Consider the following 19,536-nt stretch of genomic DNA (forward strand, 5'->3'; position numbering starts at 1 on the left):
TTAGGGTAAAAAAATTGTAATGTTCGGTACGAACCCGAACATTACAGTTCGGGTTCGCTCAACTCTAGTAACGAGCTGAGGCCAGGAATACAGATAAGGAACACATACGGAAAGAACAAAGCCAAAGGGTCAGGGATACCAGAAATATGGGAAGTCAAGCCAAGATCAAAAACCAAATATCAGAACCAGGAACGCGCTCTCAGATAACCAATAGGATGGAAACCACGACAGGGCACTGAACTACTGCAAGTTTGGGTTTAAATAACCCAGTAAATCCTGATATTGCCTGATTTGGGACACATGACCCCAGAATGTGCGTGCAAGGCGAACAAATGTGACGCTGCACACACGTTCACGTCACTAGTGATGTAATTGCGGGTGGCATTACTATATAGCGCAGTCTTGCAGCAGCCGGCATCCTTCCTAACACTGGCCCGCCCGTTGAATACAAACTGCACGGAGGGAGAGGCTCTGGAGGTAAGGTGAGTAACCTCTCCCTCCTTTAGTGTGACCGCACCGATCAGGTGTGGTCCCACTGAGGTGCCGACCAGGCACCGTGACAATAAGATCCCAGGCGCAGGGGGCTACATCACCCCTGCTCCGATGATGACAAAAAGTTGCCATCCACCAAAGGCGACATAAAGAAGCTTCTCCACAACATCCGGCAGTTATTCACAGCAGGCATCGCCATTGTGCGAGAAGAAATACATACTGTGGAGGGATGCGTAAAGACAGTAGAGGCAGATGCACAGGGCCTCACCCAATATGCCTAACAATGGAATCCTTGACAGCAGAGCTCCAAAAGGCCCAAGCACAACTTACCACTCGCATGGACGCCATGGAAGACAGGCACATGAGCCGAAATGTTAAGATCAGGGGCATCCCTGAGTCAATCAATGCTGAGGAGTTACCCCACTACACCAGGAGGCTGCTGGGTACTATACTCAACCCCAGGTAGGCCAAGCAAAACATGGTAGATTGGATTTTCCGCATACCAAAAGCAACCAAGGCCCCAGCGGACTCACCAAGGGACATTATTGTCCAGTTCCAGATAAGATCGGCTTAAATATCAGTTATGGCAGTGAGGGGACAACCTACCTGCTCCTTTGAAAATGCTCACCTAACGTTTTTCCAAGATCTATCCAGACCAATGTTACTATGGAGAAGCCAGTTTAAACCTCTGACCTCTACACTTCGTAACCACTCTATTCCAAAAGCTTAAGAATTACCACCACCACATAATCGGACTCTTGACCTTGGGTCTATCGCAACACCTGGAACCAGAGGCACCAGCTCCTATCTGGAGGGCGCCATATAACTGGGACATATCTAAAATTGTGCCATTCCAGCCATCCGAGACTCTCAATGCAGGCCTGTGCCTCTCTTCAGCAAATTCAACCTTCACTAGCCCACGGAGGAAAGAGCAGCGCAAGCTAGGCACCTGAGGAACTTACGGGGACTCATACAACCCTGGCCGACAGAATTGTTCTCCTTATCTTTATCCTCCCTAACTGGGAACAACGTTTTAAGTTTATTAGTTAAGCTTTAGGCACCATGCAGCCTTAAACTATACATTGGCCCCAGACATTCCCAACTACCACCAGAGGGGGGCTTAGGCATACCTACATACTACCCCCATACCAACTTTAAGCCACGTTAAAACCTTCAACCCAATATTACCCCTTGAATGGATATCTCTATTGTTAGCAGACTTTTACTTTAATTAATTTTTCTTGTTTATGTATTATTTTTTATTTCCTAAATGTAAGCAGATTTTCCTAGTTGAAAGAGCCACAGGGAAGAGAGCACCACGGTAGAGGGGAGATGGTATACCACAACCACTGTACTGCCCAACTCCTATAATTACTCCTGACAAACCACCACACTCCCCCAAGCTCTAGGTTACAGAGCACCCTACCCAACTTACATGTTAGCAACCGAGTCAGCTTAACTCCAGAGGTTCGGTATAGCATTCTGCAGCCTGTTTTATTATATTTACTAATTATGATTCTTGTATAAGCCTATGTACATATGTTATCTACGACTCATACTACTTTATAAAAATAAAAAAGGGCTCTTTCCAACTGATAGGTGTGCACCTAGCAGAATTATGCACAACTGTTGAAAAATGTTGTATGACTGTTATGCCCACAAAAATAAAAAAATAAAAAATAAATAGATGTTTGTGTTACAAAATGGGATAGTGCTTGGTGGATTTACTGTTGTAATGTTATTGTGTTTGATTTGAAGAAACACTACACTGCACACAGCCCACAGTCAATGCACAGAGCTCATAGACTTGCACAGCAAACATTGGACTGAACACACTCGGAGAAAAAAAAGTATTTACTTTCTACGCTTACCAAAAACAAACCTGCTGAATTGAAAATTAATAATTTCAAGTTGGTGTTAAATGGCACTGGATAGCCATAGATACAGCACTAACCATAATCACCTGTCTCACACTTGAATGAATGAAGCAAGCTATCTTCTACTCAAAGTTTTTGCTGATTTCCAATGTGGAAATAGCTAGGCAAGAGGAATGTATTATTTCCTATTTTTTTATGGAACAGCACACTCTCCAAAAAGAGTTTCTCAGTCTACAAATAATTTACAAAAAAAAAATACTTTTAAAAAGTGCAAGTTATTTCAAGTGTCGCCGGCAGTAACTACCTAAATGACGGAGTAAGCTAAACCTAGCCTAACACTAGAAAAAATGGCCCATTCTATATCTTACATACACAGACACAGCTGGTCTGTCTTCCTCAACAGCTGTAACCAAAGTGTCTGTAAGAATCCTGCTTGAAAATCTAGATTGTTTAACTGTTCGTCTTTTTTTTTTTCTTCTATTGGACAAAAATTCTGACTATTCCCTAACCATCAATAATCTTTTTTTTTTTTTGTATCTCTTGATTGGACCGGAGATACAACCTACATGATTTGGATAATTTGGCAGACCTCCAGTTCATCATTTTCATGTTAAAAAATTATTTGTTTAGAGATTCCGACATGCAGTGGTTTGAAAAATAGAACTACAGCTGATCACACAATTGACTCGAATTCAGACAAATTGTAGTTTGGAACTAGACAAATCTAGAAATCTAGTCTACATTTTGTTCTGCTCAAAGGGTCTGGAACCAGGGAGAACTAAGAGATAAACTCCATTAATTTTTAAATTTCATGGGAACTTTGTAGACACTACCAGGGGCAGTGTGATTGTGCTGTCTGTATCTATCACCCATCATGTGGCAAAAATGCATGCATGGTGCTACTTATATTATTACAGGTCCCCCTCCAAGTTCCAGGTTTTGTACTGCGGTGACCTAAATGTTATACATTTTTAAATATTAATTTTACATTTTTGCTATTTGTGATTTCATACTGCAATTTTGAAAGAATAGGCTGCTCCATACAAAGAAGAGATAAAAATAAGGGCTGCGCCTGGTAAAAGTAAAATGAATAGTCCAAATAAAATAAATGGATAAAAAGAGAAAGTCTTATCTAAAAGTGTCTGGTGCTGTCGTCTAATACAGCAATATTCGGTCCGGAACAGTTTTCCTTGTTTGATTCTTCCTTATGAATCCACTCATATGTAAGAGACAAAGGGTATATAAAGGAAGCCAGATAGTATAGTAGGTTTAAAAATAGAGGAAATAAAAAATGTAAAACTCACATTTGAAAGAGCTATAACCTGCTCTGGTGTGAAGGGCGTGCAGCGGTTTGATCCCCGCTTATGGGATATGCAGTAGGTGTCCTTCGTCTGTGGTGTGTTTCCTCCGTCCTTAATACGACAAACACTCGGGTAGAGAGAAACAACCAATAGTGTACACTGGATATAAAACTGTAGTATAAAATTAAGGAATAAAAATGGGTACTCACAAGAGGGGAGCAGATCAACTGCTCCCTATTGGTAGCGCTGGTGGTATTATCCCCACCTAGGATTACTTGGAGTCCGGAGTGATGTTGAAATGCCAGGTAAAAAGTGGATAAATGTGTATTAAAAGATACTATTAAAAGTAACAAAATATACTTTAATATTAAAAATACACAATATTATAACCATAAACGCGTTTCGCCAATACGGCGTTATCAATATGGGGAAAGGACCTGATACCGCAGCCTTGTGCGAGCCGTCGTTCTTCCCCCTCACGTCAGCCGCATGTTTCTCGCATGCTGACGTGATTCAGACCGCACCCCCTCCTCAGCCACATTCCTATAGAGACGACGGCGGCTGCGCAGTGCTCGCCGGCGTCCTACTACAGTTCCCAACATCCCCCTGTTTATTTATGCCGGTCACGTGACCGAGCTATATTTTATCATTTCCCTCTATTACCAGCTCGTTTTTCACACGTATTAACATATTTATGTTGCTATTATACTCTTTTATCTTGCTATACTGGAATTACTCTGTTTTTATCATGTTTTTATTATATTAATTTTATCCTTTGCTGTGATTGGTCACCTCATTTTTGGCGCCAATTTCAAAGTATTGTGCTTGCCATTTATAGTTTCTTCTGCCAGGTATCAGGTCCTTTCCCCATATTGATAACGCCGTATTGGCGAAACGCGTTTATGGTTATAATATTGTGTATTTTTAATATTAAAGTATATTTTGTTACTTTTAATTGTATCTTTTAATACACATTTATCCACTTTTTACCTGGCATTTCAACATCACTCCGGACTCCAAGTAATCCTAGGTGGGGATAATACCACCAGCGCTACCAATAGGGAGCAGTTGATCTGCTCCCCTCTTGTGAGTACCCATTTTTATTCCTTAATTTTACACTACAGTTTTATATCCAGTGTACACTATTGGTTGTTTCTCTCTACCCGAGTGTTTGTCGTATTAAGGATGGAGGAAACACACCACAGACGAAGGACACCTACTGCATATCCCATAAGCGGGGATCAAACCGCTGCACGCCCTTCACACCAGAGCAGGTTATAGCTCTTTCAAATGTGAGTTTGCATTCAAGAGTTTTACATTTTTTATTTCCTCTATTTTTAAACCTACTATACTATCTGGCTTCCTTTATATACCCTTTGTCTCTTACATATGAGTGGATTCATAAGGAAGAATCAAACAAGGAAAACTGTTCCGGACCGAATATTGCCGTATTAGACGACTGCACCAGACACTTTTAGATAAGACTTTCTCTTTTTATCCATTTATTTTACTTGGACTATTCATTTTACTTTTATCAGGCGCAGCCCTTATTTTTATCTCTTCTTATTGTGTTACTTTTAAGGGTCTTTGAGGGATTCCCTTATAGAGTTGCTGCCTACCGTGTTATCTAGCGCTTACTCACTGTTCTGTTTTCACTTTGCTCCATACAAAGGACATTTTTGCTTTGTTTTGTTTTTGATGACAATTAAATTTTGTTTGTGATGATGATTACTAAAGAACTGCTAAAGAAACCTGCAATGCTACTTTAAGTTAAGCTGTATCAGCCAAAGCAGCCACCACACCAGCTATTAATTCAAAGAGCCGTGATGTACTGTGCACCTTTTTACTGCCAGGCTTGGGAAAGGTGTAGGATTTGAATCTTGAGATAATTCCACCTGCTGACCAATTCTAGAAACCACAATGTCAGAGAGGAAAATAAAAATGCTATTAAACACCTCTGTACACAACATATAATGCATTCTACTTAAACAAAAATATACATATAAAACTAGATCTGTCACTGTTAGGTTAGGTTATGACATTTTCCAACTAACTGGTTAACTAGATTAGTGGGAATTAGCAATCATGCAAATCATGGTGAAGCTTTAATGCAACCACGTGAAAAGGAGAGAGCTGACAGGTCCACTTTAAGTTTTTTTTTCATAGAATTGGAGTGAATGCTTTCAGAAGTACATTTCAATAGCATGTAAATGTGGCCAACATTCTGAAAATGTATCATACAAATTAAGCAAAGTTCCAGGTTTTACTATTGCATCCACAATCATGCAGTGAGACACATGATCATGTGTAATTTAATAATCTCTTAATATGGTCTAGTATAATAAAATCAGAGGACTGATGTTTATATATGCATATATAAATACTTATTACCAATCAAATGTTTGAGTGTGCTTGCATGTTAGTACCATGGTCTGTTTTTGCCTTGCTAATGAAAGGGCTGGTCAAAGTCCATGGCAAGTCAACCAACATAGTTATGTCAGGAAAAAACTGACTATTTGCTTATATTGGACCCAATGACCCAATGTTGTTCTCTTCTAAGGTTAGAGAAAAGCCAGAATAAGGGAGTTTGGTAGACATTAGGAAATAGTTTAAGAGGTTAATGGGAAGAAAAGAAAGAAAGAAAGAAAGAAAGAAAGAAAGAAAGAAAGAAAGAAAGAAAGAAAGAGAAAAAAAAACCACACTTTTCTATCCCACTTGGGCATCATGGAAGGGAAGGTGTGTCAAAACTGGTCATTTGTCACCAGCATGCTATGTGAGCTGACAACAGACATTCACATTTGCCAGCTCGGCTGGCTTATTATGCTGCCAGAGGTGGAGTTACACCCCTGGTTGCAATGTGCTTTAACTCTTTATGTGCAATATTTCTCAGCGGAATACATACATATTCTAAACACCATGAGCACTTCAGGTCACTAAAGTGATGATGAGAGGTTATGGTTAAGGAATAGTGTGAAGTGTTAGGAGTTGGGAATAGTGTTAGTTGATGGGGAGAGGGATTTGTGCGAGTAGTTAAGGAGCAGATGGTGTTGGGGTTAAGGGGAATTGGTTCAACAACAAGATGTATTTACTTACATTCCAGAGAACCAAAAAAGAATAGAGGTTTCATAACAGTTCACCTATAGCCCCTTCCCACAATTTTTCCATTTTAATATTTTAATCTATCTTTTGATCACATTTGATAAGAAAAAGCAATGAGATTATTGACTTTGTGATTAAATGTTAGCGAAATATCTGTATTCAATCTGATCTTGACAACAAACTGCTTTAGATGGATGCTATTCCTCATGAGTTGCATGTAGTTGGGCAGTTTTTACTTCTTTAGCAAACGTGTGTCCTAGAATGTAATTCAGCATTCTGAAAGAGCACTGTAAACGTAAACTGCTGCTAAACCCATCACACAAATATGTAGAAATAGTAGTGGAAATGGTGTATAGAGATTGAGCAGGCTACCTAACTTATTTAATTTATTCTTTACTTTCAATATTCACTAGATATTTAATAAACTTCATTTCCTCATGTTTTCTATTCATCCATTGCAATCCTTTTTTAAAAAAAAAATATTGGTTGTTATTAATTGACGAGTTTCAGCAAGTACATTCAAACTTTTGATTGGTATGAAATAGTCAAAGTCAGCTACACTTACAGGCTACAAAAGAGTTTACTAACAGGTAAGCGTACATGACTATCTGCTAGTGCAAGGATAGGCAACTTTCGGCTCTCCAGATGTTGTGGACTACATCCCCCATAATACTCTTACACACATAATGCTGGCAAAGCATCATGGTAGGTGTAGTCCAAAACATCTGCAGTGCCGAAGGCTGCCTATGCCTGTGCTAGTGTATTACAAAATAATTTAAAGGAACATTCCAATCATCATAACGTGTAGTGATTATGTTACACCCCCTCACCCCTATTGAACCCTTAAGACTCTGCTCATACAGAGAGATCTGGATATCCTGGAGGTTGCAGAAAAGGCAGGAAGGGAAATGCGGTTATGGTGCTTGGAGTGTGCCTTTAATGCTTCCAAGTACAGAAATTATGTACATGACAAACAAGTTTCATTGGTTACACATGATTCATGGTTCTCACTAATGCAGTGCTGCAACACAAATTTAAAATTGGCCTGTGGTATACCTGTATGATAAGAGTATTTATGGCAGTATAGACAGTGTTAATTGAGTTACAGCATAGATATTTATTGTAATTAGCAAAAAGTGAATACAAAAATAATACTTGCATTTGTAAACATGTATATTACATATTAGAAGGTACATTTAACAGTAATTTTGTAGCAAACTTAAATACGTGGAATGATAAGCAGGAACGTTTATTGGTTTCTATGGTGACTACTCCAACTTTAGAACTTTTTTTTTCTTGTCACAAAATTATACAGTGCATTCAGAAAGTATTTATTCATCATTTTTTTATGTTGTAGCCTCATGATTGTTTACAGCATATTTTTTTTTCACACCAATCTACACGCAATACCCTTCTTTTAATATGCAAAAAGGCGCCAAAAGGAAAAACAAGATTCACTGGTCTGAGGAAATTAAAATTTAGCTGAACTGAAACCACGCCCCACTCAATACCTGTGCAATACCATCCTGATGGTGAAGCATTGTCGTGGTAGCATCATGCTTTGGTGGATTTGTTCAGCGGCAGGGACTGAGGGAAAGCTGAATGCAGCAAAATACAGACATATCCTTAACGGGACACTACAGTCACCAGAACAACTACAGCTTAATGTAGTTGTTCTGGTATCTACAGCCTGCAGGCTTTTTAATGTAAACACTGCCTTTTATTACCTAGAGACACCTCTAGTGGCAGTCACATAGACGGCCACTAGAGGTGCTTCCTGGTCAGTGCAGCACACTGAACACTCCCCATTGAGATGCATTGAATCCATGTATCACAATGAGGATATGCTGATTGGCGCAGTGTTTTGCCACACATGTGCAACAGACTCCCAATCATTGGAGGCAGAGCCAGCTGCGTGAGACTGGCTCTGCTGGAAAAGTTGGATAACTTTTTAACTCGAGGCAAGGGTGACAAGGGACCTAAAATGTGTTTTTTTAACTATGGTGTCAGGAATACACATTTGTTTTCCTCACACTATAGTAAATGCAGTGTGTGTGTATAGAGGATGCAGATTGTGTATATGGATAGTGCTTATAGTGTGTGTAGTGGATGCAGTGCACATGTTTTTAGTGTAGTGGATGCAGTTTGTTTAACCCCTTAAGGACTGGACTGTTTTTGCGATGTTGTACATTTGCGACCAGGCCTTTTTTTACACTTTTGTGGTGTTTGTGTTTAGCTGTAATTTTCCACTCTCTCATTTACTGTTCCTATACAAATTATATGTTGTTTTTTTTTCAGGACAAAAACGACATACCATTATTTATATAATCTCATGTAATTTAATTTAAAAAAAATAAAAAATATTATGAAAAAAATGAAAAAAAATACTTTTTTTTTACTTTTACTTGAAAAATCTTTTACTCATCTACAAAAGCAAATAAAAAAACTGCTAAATAGATTCGAAATTTTGTCCTGAGTTTTAAAATATCCAGTGTTTACATGCTTTTTTGCTTTTTTTTTGCAAGTTATAGGGCTATCGGTACAAGTAGGATATTGTGGTTTCAAAACATAAATGTTTTCAAATTTATCAATAGTGACATTGTAACACTATTATCTGTCAAAATTCTCTGAATAACACCCCACATGTACATATTTTTTTCAAAGTAGACCACCCAGGGTATTCAATATGGGGTATGTCCAGTCTTTTTTAGTAGCCACCTAGTCGCAAACACTGGCCAAAGTTAGCGTTCATATTGTTTGTGTGTGAAAAAGTAAAAAACTAAATTGAACGCTAATTTTGGCCAGTGTTTGTGACTAGGTGGCTACTAAAAAAGACTGGACATACCCCATTTGCAATACCTTGGGTTGTCTTCTTTTGCAAATGGTATGCCATCATGGGGTAATTCTCATTCCTGGGCTACCATACGCTCTCAAAGGCAACGTAACCAACCTGGCCATTTTCAATGTAAAAATATTTGACCCATATATTTGACCCTGTAACTTTCAAAAACGCTATAAAATCTGTACATGGGGGTACTGTTAAACTCGGGAGACTTTGCTGAACACAAATATTAGTGTTTCAAAACAGGAAAACGTATCACAACAATTATATCATCAGTAAAAGTGCTGTTTGTGTGTGAAAAATTTGACAAAAGTCACTTTCACTGACAATATCATCGCTGTGATAGGTTTTACTGTTTGGAATCGCTAATATTTGTGTTCAGCAAAGTCTCCCGAGTAAAACGGTACCCCCCATGTACAGGTTTTAGGGTGTCTTAGAAAGTTACAGGGTAAAATACAGTGCTAGCAAATTAAATTCTCTGCAATTTCGGCCTGGGTTGGCAGACAGGTCCCTCAAATTGCAATTAATAAAATGATTTCATTATGTAAAAATATTACATAAATACGCACGTAGAATTTAAATATAGATGCACATTTATATATTTGAAGTCTACGTGTATATTTATATAATTATTTATGTAATTTTGTATATAAACAAATGCATATTTCGTATTATTTTTATTTATTTATATATACATAGATATATATACAATTTCATTCTAAGTGTATTTTGATATACAGTTAGAATAAAATTTCATATAGATATATCATTTTTGTAATTTTTTATTATTATTTTGAAAAATTTGTATTTAATTTAATTTACTTATTATTTGTATTTTATAATAATATATATATATACAATATATATAGTTATTATATATATTATATATATACGTGTGTAATTTAATTATAGTACATATTAATATAAAAATACACATAGTATGATATTATATATATGATATATAGACATATATTATATAAATATAATATATGTCTATATATCATATATATATACACACATATATATAATTTTTTTTTATTATTAAAATTAACTTTATTTTTTTCTTTGATTATACACTAGCAGGGAGACTGCCTGTCAGCACAGACAGTCCCCCTGCAGGCAGACACATGGACACCTATTGTGACCATGTGATCGCTCTGTTGAGCGATCACATGGCCCCAGGGGTCCTAATTCGCCATGGGGAGACTGTCTGGGCTGCAGGCAGTCTCCCCACCCCGGGACCAACGCCGATCGCTGCCGGGGGAACGACGGCGATCGGGTAAGTACATCTTAAAGTTAGGACGGTTCAGGACCGTCATCGGTCGGCAACGCAAAAATGCCGATGACGGTCCTGAACCGTCCTCAGTCCTTAAGGGGTTAAATTTGTGGGTAGGATAGGGACTCTGTCCTGCGTACAGAGAGCAGTTTTGTATAAACTTTAAGTTTTTTCCCCCTGACTGCTCTTACCTGTGGCCAGGGAGGCGGACACTAAATTCTGGTTGGTCCAGTGGCACTATGCCACCTCTCTTGCTGGATTGAATAGTGAAGGGGGCCCAAGAAACTCCAACTTCCACATGTGGCAGGTCCTCTTACTTTGCAGCGACCCTTGTTCCATATTGGAGTGTTGCTGTGGTCACTTGCAGCAAGAATTGGAGAGGACCTGTTGAAAGTGGATTCTGGAGTCTCCTGGGTCCACCCTTCACAATAAAAGCCAGCAGGAGTCTGGGGTCCACGGGTGCATATATATATATATATATATATATATATATATATATATATATATATATATATATATATATATATATATATATATATATATATATATATATAGTGATGCTCGCTATACATATATGTATAGTGAGAGTATAGGGCCCGGACCCGCCGTGCCCCCTCTATCATCTGTACCACCTTGATGGCGGTCCACCTGATGTCCACTGATTGTCCCCATCCAACCTGATAGAGCTTGAGAGGATACGCAGGTGTGCAAAGCTTGCTGCATCATACCCAAAAGCTTGAGTTTGTAACTGCTGCCAAGGGTGCTTCAACTAAGTACTGAGTTCACGGTCTGAATATATATGTAAATGTGGAATTTCTGGATTTATTCTGTTTAATATATTTGCAATTCTGTCATAAATCTTTTTTTTTTTCAATTGTATTTATAGGGGTATAGTGATTTTTTTTAACAATTACAGTTGCAAAATAAAACATTTGAAAAACGTATGGTGTCTGAATACTTCTTGAATGCACTGTTTATATCCTTCACAAATATGTGAAATAGCCTATTATTTTATCAATATAAAATGAATAATTTTTAAAATAATTCCAAAAACATTATTCCAAAAGAAAATTATTGTGTTGTGTTGAAGGACTAGTTTGTATAATATGTATAGATGTATAGAACTAATATACAAAATATGCATTCAAATATTTATGTAAATATTTCTTCCTAGGGTCTCCTGGGATGTAATTGCGCCTTATGTATATTAAACTATTGGCTGGGAAAAGTTATTTCATTTGGTTATTGGTTATTTCATGGGACCAACTCAGATGATTACCTTATGGTACATTTCTAATTCTGACCATTTTGACAACTAACTAGGATTAACAAACAAAGAATTAAATAATATTGCGCTGTCAAATTCCCCTTCCTGTCAACTTTTATTATCATCCACATGTAATTCAACAATATCAGCTGTATAACTTTACCAAGACTGAAGGATAGCAGAGGTTATAAGTTGATAGCATTAACTCAAAGAGACAAACACATTCGATATCATAAATTAGACAATGACATGCAAGTAAAATAGGATTGTGTATGGATTTGTAAATTTTGGTGGTATGCTACAAAAAAATATAACAGTCATAAATTATGTCATATAATAAAAATAACTACAAAATAATAATGGTAGGTTTTAAATAATTACAATTATTTAAAATATTTTTTGCCCCTGGCTGAAAGGTTTTTACAATTCCATATTGGGATGTTTATTCTTAAAATGGGCCTTTTTCTGGAGCAAAAGTAAGTCATTTTGTCGGCCTTTTGATTATGTATTTTGTTTGTTGATGTTAAGAGACTGAGGCTTCCTTTCATCATCAAAGTATTTAAAGCTGGTTTTGTTCTTTTAAAATGAAAATGTCACGTTGAGCACTCTATAACTGAATAAGAGTTTAAAATACTCTGATATAATATTATATATTAATAATTAGTATCTATTATATTTGCTGATATTTATCATTAATTTAGTATCTATCTATCTATCTATCTATCTCTATCCATCTATTTATCAATCATATTGCCCTTGTTGTAAGCTTTTGTAACATTAAATTATTATGTTGCAGAAGCAGGATTTTATTCACTTCAAAGAAAAATGAATCAGGCATTGATTACCTATATAGAAAAAAAACTACATCATAATTTCTACTTTTAATGTGTTATGTAGTGTGTGTCCAGCTAATGGCTGTCCTGTGTTTGCATGAATTAAAGATTAAATTAGACTCATGAGTTACTTACCACTGGACGCTCTCGCTCTCGAGGAAGTGCAGGGAGTCTAGAGAAACTAATGCTGTCTAGAAAAGAAAAATGTATACATTTATAGTTAAGTAACTGTTTGTTTTAAACTCTACATAAGATTCCTAATTGTGGTCTTGCAAATTGCGTCTATCTCTATGAGGAGATGCTGATGTGTGCAGAATAGGGATCTCCCCTGTTAATGATTCCCTATGCGTAAGCAATGGATTAGCAGAGATCATGAGTAATCTTACTGACCTCTACTGGGCAGAAGTGGTGGCTGCAGTGAGACTGTCAGGAAATGCGGTAAGGAAGGTGGGTAATAATATTGGTTTTATGACTTCTGCAGGACATCTCTATATGTATTCTAACACATAGTTGTTTGTTTGCCTAAAGTTAGAGTGGTCCTTCAATGTATTACAGAGGAAATCATTTTAAATATACAAATAGACAACAATAAAAAAGACCCAAAATATTCAAAGATTCAGTGCAGTAATGCCAAACCCCAAACCATGTTCTTCAATAAACTGTCATCAAATCAGGAAATGACTGATCACTTTACTTTCTATAGCATGCCTAGTTAATTCCATAAGCATTTTTATGGTATTTTTAGAACAAGAAGGGAAATACTATAAATTGGTTGGAAGAGGAAAAGGGAGGGAGACTTATTGACCAAAATTATTTTTTTTAAATGTCAAGTAAAGTTATACCGGACTTCTTCAAGCATTTCTGATTCTATTCATTTTTGATGGTTTTTATTTCCTAATTCTAAAATGATTCTTTGAGAGCATTTTTTTTTTTTAAATGGAGGTTTAGAAAAAAACCACAGTAATGCCAAAGAAGAGATACATTAATAAATATTTACAACAATTCATCATTTTGGTTCAGGAGCTAACTTCCTCGAGGAAACACGGGCCTTCCATTCAAGACAGAAACTTAAAATAATGCTGTTCCATTAAGTATGTTTTTGCAACAAAATACCCGGATCACAATTAATTTAAGTCATTTGATTAGAGCATGACAGAAATGTATGGTTTGATTACTTACTACCATTGTAATGAGCCCGCTGGCAAGGATTAGTCAGGACACGTAGAAGTCCATCTGGCTTGTAAGAATAATGTTCAACCAACTGCAAATTTTGACATATAAGAATATTGTTAATCAATTTGGTCATTGCTGTTTGAAAAGTGTAATTTGGGCTAAAAGAATCAGTCAGGAGCTATCACAGAACAATTTATTTCATCCTGTATGAGCTGGAAATAGGAGAAAGTGATGGATTGGATCCCAGAAGGGGAAACTAACATCAGGAGAGCACCACTGGTATAAGTAATGAGGAAGGGGGGTCCTACATTTAATCAATCTAAAGATAAAAAGGGATATGCAAACAAAAAGTATAACTTGAAAAAAGGGAGATCAACTAAACGGTGCCAAGGGGATCCATTATCTGGAGTACTGAATAGCATCAGAGTTCCAGTTCCCCTAGTGTACGACTGATGAGAAGGTAGTGTAAACGAGGTTAGGAACAAGGGACCAGGTAATCTGATGGCGTTATGAACACGCCAAAATGCGTGTCAAGTGTTTTTCTTTTTCGTTAATCACTGCATTTGGTAGCACTTTTTTATTTCTGTTATCACTATGGTTATTGATTTTTAGGTGTTTATTTATTTATAACTTTAGTAGGGAGAGTTGATTTAGGTAGACACTACCTAACTTTTTTTGAGGCTTTTCATCTGCATTTAGACCAGATTACCTGGTCCCTTGTTCTCTGTAGACCCTGTGCCTTTTCGCTCTCCATAACCTCGTTTACACTACCTTCCCGTCAGTCAGGCACTAGGGGAACTGGAACTTAGATGCTATTTAGTACTCAGGATAATGGATCCCCTTGGCAAGGTTTAGTAGATCTCCCTTTTTTCAAGTTATACTTTTTGTTGGCATATCCCTTTTTATCCTTAGATTGATTCAAGTGGCGCTCGCCTGATGTTATTTTTTCCTTGTGGGATTCTATACATCACTTTCTCCTATTTCCTGCATATTTTAGAGCTCCCTATTAGGTGGTTACAATATATTGTGGACTTGTATCCGGACTCCTGACCTGCACTCTGTTTACTTTATTTCTCCCTCTTGTATTGGCTACATCACAAGAAGATGAGCAAAATCTCTAAAACCCCTATAATAATTTGCAATAAGCAAAAAGCAAGAAAATGAAATAAATATATGCATTAATTTTTTGTAAATAACTAACTCATACAATAAGTCACTTGCCTACTTTAATGGGTAGTTACCATGTGAACTATGTATGAATGCAAAAATAGAACTATTACTAGTAAAGCCATTCTGTTTTTTTACTGTTTATTTTGTCTAATTTTTAGTCTGCATTCTATTTTGGTCATGTGTTATGGGAACCATGGTTCAGCTGGTATAGCCTCAAGTTTAGCCCTAAAACTATGTTCTTGCCTATGTTTTAGGAACCTGTGATACGCATTTTGAGCAATGAAAGGGTTGGCACCAAGTCTTCTTTAGTGTTTCCCCTTAGAATCACTCTATATAGCAGAAAATTAAGCAAATGGTACCCCAGAGACCTGGCTGAGCGTCAGACCATTCTTAGTTCCTTGTATATACTTCTGTTTTAAATATGTTTCTGTTTTTTCCCTCCCTTCCTATCTTCCCACTGAAATGAGTGTTGATCTGTTTGTGTCGCCCACTATCCAAGTGGACATTCTAAAGTACGAAATAAAAGCTAAGTCATACATTTTTTGGTTTTCCCTATGACAATTGTAATAGTTTCATTAAATGTAAAGGAGTTAGCTTGCCTAAAAAAAGTTACTTATTATTTAGGGAACAAAAAAAGCTAAAGGCAGACATTGCTTTATTCAAGAATCACATTTATTTAAATTGTTCACAATAATTCAAAGGGATCAATTCTGTGATAGGATGTACACTTTCAGATCATTTCACAGATATCATCATACAGAGGATAAGCAGGAGCCAGGTCACACAGGTTCGGACCAACATACATATGTAATATGTTTGCGGGAAATCTAGGTTCACAGTTATTTCATTTAGTAAATATATATGCCTGCAACACAGCAGACAATGGATTGTTGGGACTTCTTAGTGAGGGATATATGATTATGGGGAGAGACTGCAATGTGATTCGGTGTTCAACAGCTGACTGGGAAAAACCCAGGCAATTGTCCGTTGTCAAGGGACATGGATTCAGGATAGGTTGTTGTGGAGATTTATGAACTCAAGTGGTCTAGTTGAGGTATGGAAGGTACAACATCCAGACATAACTGACTAAACATTTTATTCTTCTCCTCGCCGTAGAATCTATTCTCATATAGATATGTTCATAACGTGCAAAGTTATTCCTCTCATGATTAGTTCAGAGATCAATAAATATTTTGGTTGGACCAAGTTGATATAGCAAGACATCTAAAAGATCTAGTATCACTGACTTCATGGCTATGGAGATGTAAATAAGCAATGCTGAAAGACTAAACACTACTTTACAAATAATACCACCCCTGAGGTGATACCATCCACTTTATGGTTGGCCCATAAGGCAGTAGTTAGGGGTGACTTGGTCAAACTTGCCACAAATAGTAAAAAGATAAAAATGCAAGCAATTCTAAATCTTAATAGATTTATGTAAAACAGAATCTCTGAGATCTTTAGAGGAGCTACAAGTCATTAGACTAAACCTCAAACGCATCCTCTTATAAGATGTAGTGCAAAGGATCACATGGTCCCATAGGTTTTTCCACAAAATAGATGGATACATTTCTAGTAAGAACATAACATCCTTGCACCTGACCCAAACCAATTACCAAACACAACAGATAATCCAAAATACCAGGATCTTCCTGTTATTCCAACAGAGGCCTGCAACAGTCTCAATGCGGGACATAATGCAAGAGAAGGTTTCAATGGCCATCTTCAATCTGAAGGGTAATATGGCCCCGCCCCAGATGGATTAAGTTGTGCATACCAAAAAAGCATTTCATAAAGTGCTTGTCCCACATATGGTTTTTAATGCAGATATGAAAGTCGAACCTCTGTTACTGGAAATTACACTAGACAATATCATACTGCTACCAAAAGAGTAGACAATTACAAACCCATTGCCTTAATTAACACATTGGCAAAGATTCTGGCAACGAGGTTAAAGCCCATGATGGAGAAAATTATACAATCAGACCAATTGTATGAGAACACCAGATGTGCGAACAATTTGGTGTAGAGCATGAAAGTTAATTGGGTGCCTTCTCTGTTCCTCTCTTTGGATGTGGAGAAGGCACTTAACCGAGTGATGTGGCTCGACCCAATAAAAAATAGTTTTTAATTGGGTAACTAAAATAATAGATTGAGGTGGTGCAGTAGACATTGCTTACCTAGATTTCAGTAAGGCTTTTGACACTGTTGCACATAGAAGGCTTATCAATAAACTGCAACCTTTGAGTTTGGATTCATATATTGTTGAATGGGTAAGGCAGTGGCTGAGTGACAGGCAACAGAGAGTTGTAGTCAATAGAGTATATTCGAAGCATGGTCTGGTCACCAGTGGGGTACCTCAGGGATCTGTACTTGGACCCATTCTCTTTAATATTTTATTAGTGATATTGTAGAAGGTCTTGATGGCAAGGTATGCCTTTTTACTGATGATACTAAGATTTGCAGCAGAGTTTATGTTCCAGGAGGGATAAGCCAAATGGAAAATTATTTAGTTAAACTAGAAAACTAATGTGGATAAATGCAAGATAATGCATTTTGGGCGTAAAAACCCAGGGGCAAAGTATATAATATTTGATACAGTCATAACCTCAACATCTGAGGAAAGGGATTTAGGGGTAATTATTTTAGGTAACTTAAAGGTAGGCAGACAATGTAATAGAGCAGCAGGAACTGCTAGCAGAATGCTTGGTTGTATAGGAAAATGTATTAGCAGTAGAAAGAAGGAAGTATCTCCAGAAGGATTTTAATACTTTGGAGAGAGTTCAGAGAAGGGCTACAAAACTGGTTCATGGATTGCAGGGAAAAACCTACCAGGAAAGGATGAAGGATCTTAACATGTATAGCTTGGAGGAAAGACAAGACAGGGGGGGATATAATAAAAACATTTAAATATATAAAGGGAATCAACACAGTAAAGGAGGAGAGTATACTTAAAAGAAGGAAAAGTATCACAACAAGAGGACATAGTCTTAAATAAGAGGGGTAAAGATTTAAAAGTAAAAGTATTATTTTACAGAGATGGTAGTGAATGCATGGAATAGCCTTCTAGCTGAAGTGGTAGAGGTTAACACAGTGTGGGAGTTTAAGCATCCGTGCGATAGGCATAAGGCTAACAAGATATAAGAGACTAGTGCAAGTATTAAGAGAATTGGGCTGACTAGATGGGCCGAAGAGCTGTTATCTGCCATCACGTTACATGTTTTTATGCTCGAGCACTTTGGCTTTTCCCCACTATTTGTGGAAGCTGTCAGGACTCTTTACACAGGTCAAGGATATATCTCCATCTAATATATCCAATGAGATGAGACAGGGCTGCCCCCTATCACCTCTACTGTTTGCCATCTTCTTGGAGCCTCTTCTTTAACAGGTTTAAATTAATTCAGAGCATCACAGTAGGACAGGAAATGTTTAAAACTGCAGCGTAAGCCAATGACGTTATCCTGACGATAGCAGACCCTATATGTTTTTTTATCTCCTCTTTTTGATATAATTCAAAATTTGTTCTCTATATCGGGTTACACAATAAACTTAGAAAAGTCCAGTCCTATCCTTCTGAATATGTCAGCTGCCGACACAAAACAGATTTGGTCAGACTATCACACACAGAAAAACTTGTCTATAAAATATTGGGAATCCATATAACAAAAGATTAATAGACACTTTTTAGTGCAAACTATTCCATCCTGTTTTAAAAAATCAAGAGAGATTTAGATTGTTGGAGAGAAAAGCCAATCTCTTGGATGGGCAGATTATATAGTATTAAAATAAATGTCCTTGGGAGCTTGCTGTTCTTGTTCCAGGCTCTCCCGAAGTTAATTACAAAGAGAGACCTTTAGGGTATACATAAGACTATTGACAATTTTATATGGAATAACAAATTACACATGGTGAGACCTCACTTGCGAGACCTATATTAGTCTCGAACATGTTAATCAGATCCAAACAATGGTGAGGAATATGGCTCTCTAACGGTGCTCTCTTGTAATAAACTTCCGTGCCTTGCCTCTTTTGTTCTATTTATTTTGTGTTCAAAATAAAAAGTTGCACAGAGGATGCACAACAGATTTATTGCCTCTGCAATGCGTTATGAATGTTTCAGAATATGTTGGAATTTTTAATCATTATCCTTCCACTAAGTGGTGTGCTTTGGATTTGTGCTGCCCTAGGCATAACAAAACTCAG

The 19,536-nt window shown here is 37.2% G+C and overlaps 1 protein-coding gene across 2 annotated transcripts in view; it reads right to left on the minus strand.

The window, feature by feature from the left end:
• SYK (spleen associated tyrosine kinase) overlaps positions 1-19,536 on the minus strand; it is a 108,440-nt gene that overhangs the window by 46,268 nt on the left and 42,636 nt on the right. The window contains exons 5-7 of one of the 2 annotated variants that reach the window (XM_063454937.1): positions 14,167-14,248; positions 13,123-13,178; positions 5,510-5,578 (exon numbers count right to left, since the gene is read on the minus strand). In XM_063454937.1, the coding sequence (XP_063311007.1) occupies positions 5,510-5,578; positions 13,123-13,178; positions 14,167-14,248 (207 nt within the window). The remainder of the gene's footprint in view (positions 1-5,509; positions 5,579-13,122; positions 13,179-14,166; positions 14,249-19,536) is intronic. The other variant, XM_063454938.1, reaches the window with a different exon arrangement.

The sequence above is a fragment of the Pelobates fuscus genome, chromosome 5 (genome assembly GCF_036172605.1).
Source record: "Pelobates fuscus isolate aPelFus1 chromosome 5, aPelFus1.pri, whole genome shotgun sequence".
NCBI classification, from domain to species: domain Eukaryota; kingdom Metazoa; phylum Chordata; class Amphibia; order Anura; family Pelobatidae; genus Pelobates; species Pelobates fuscus.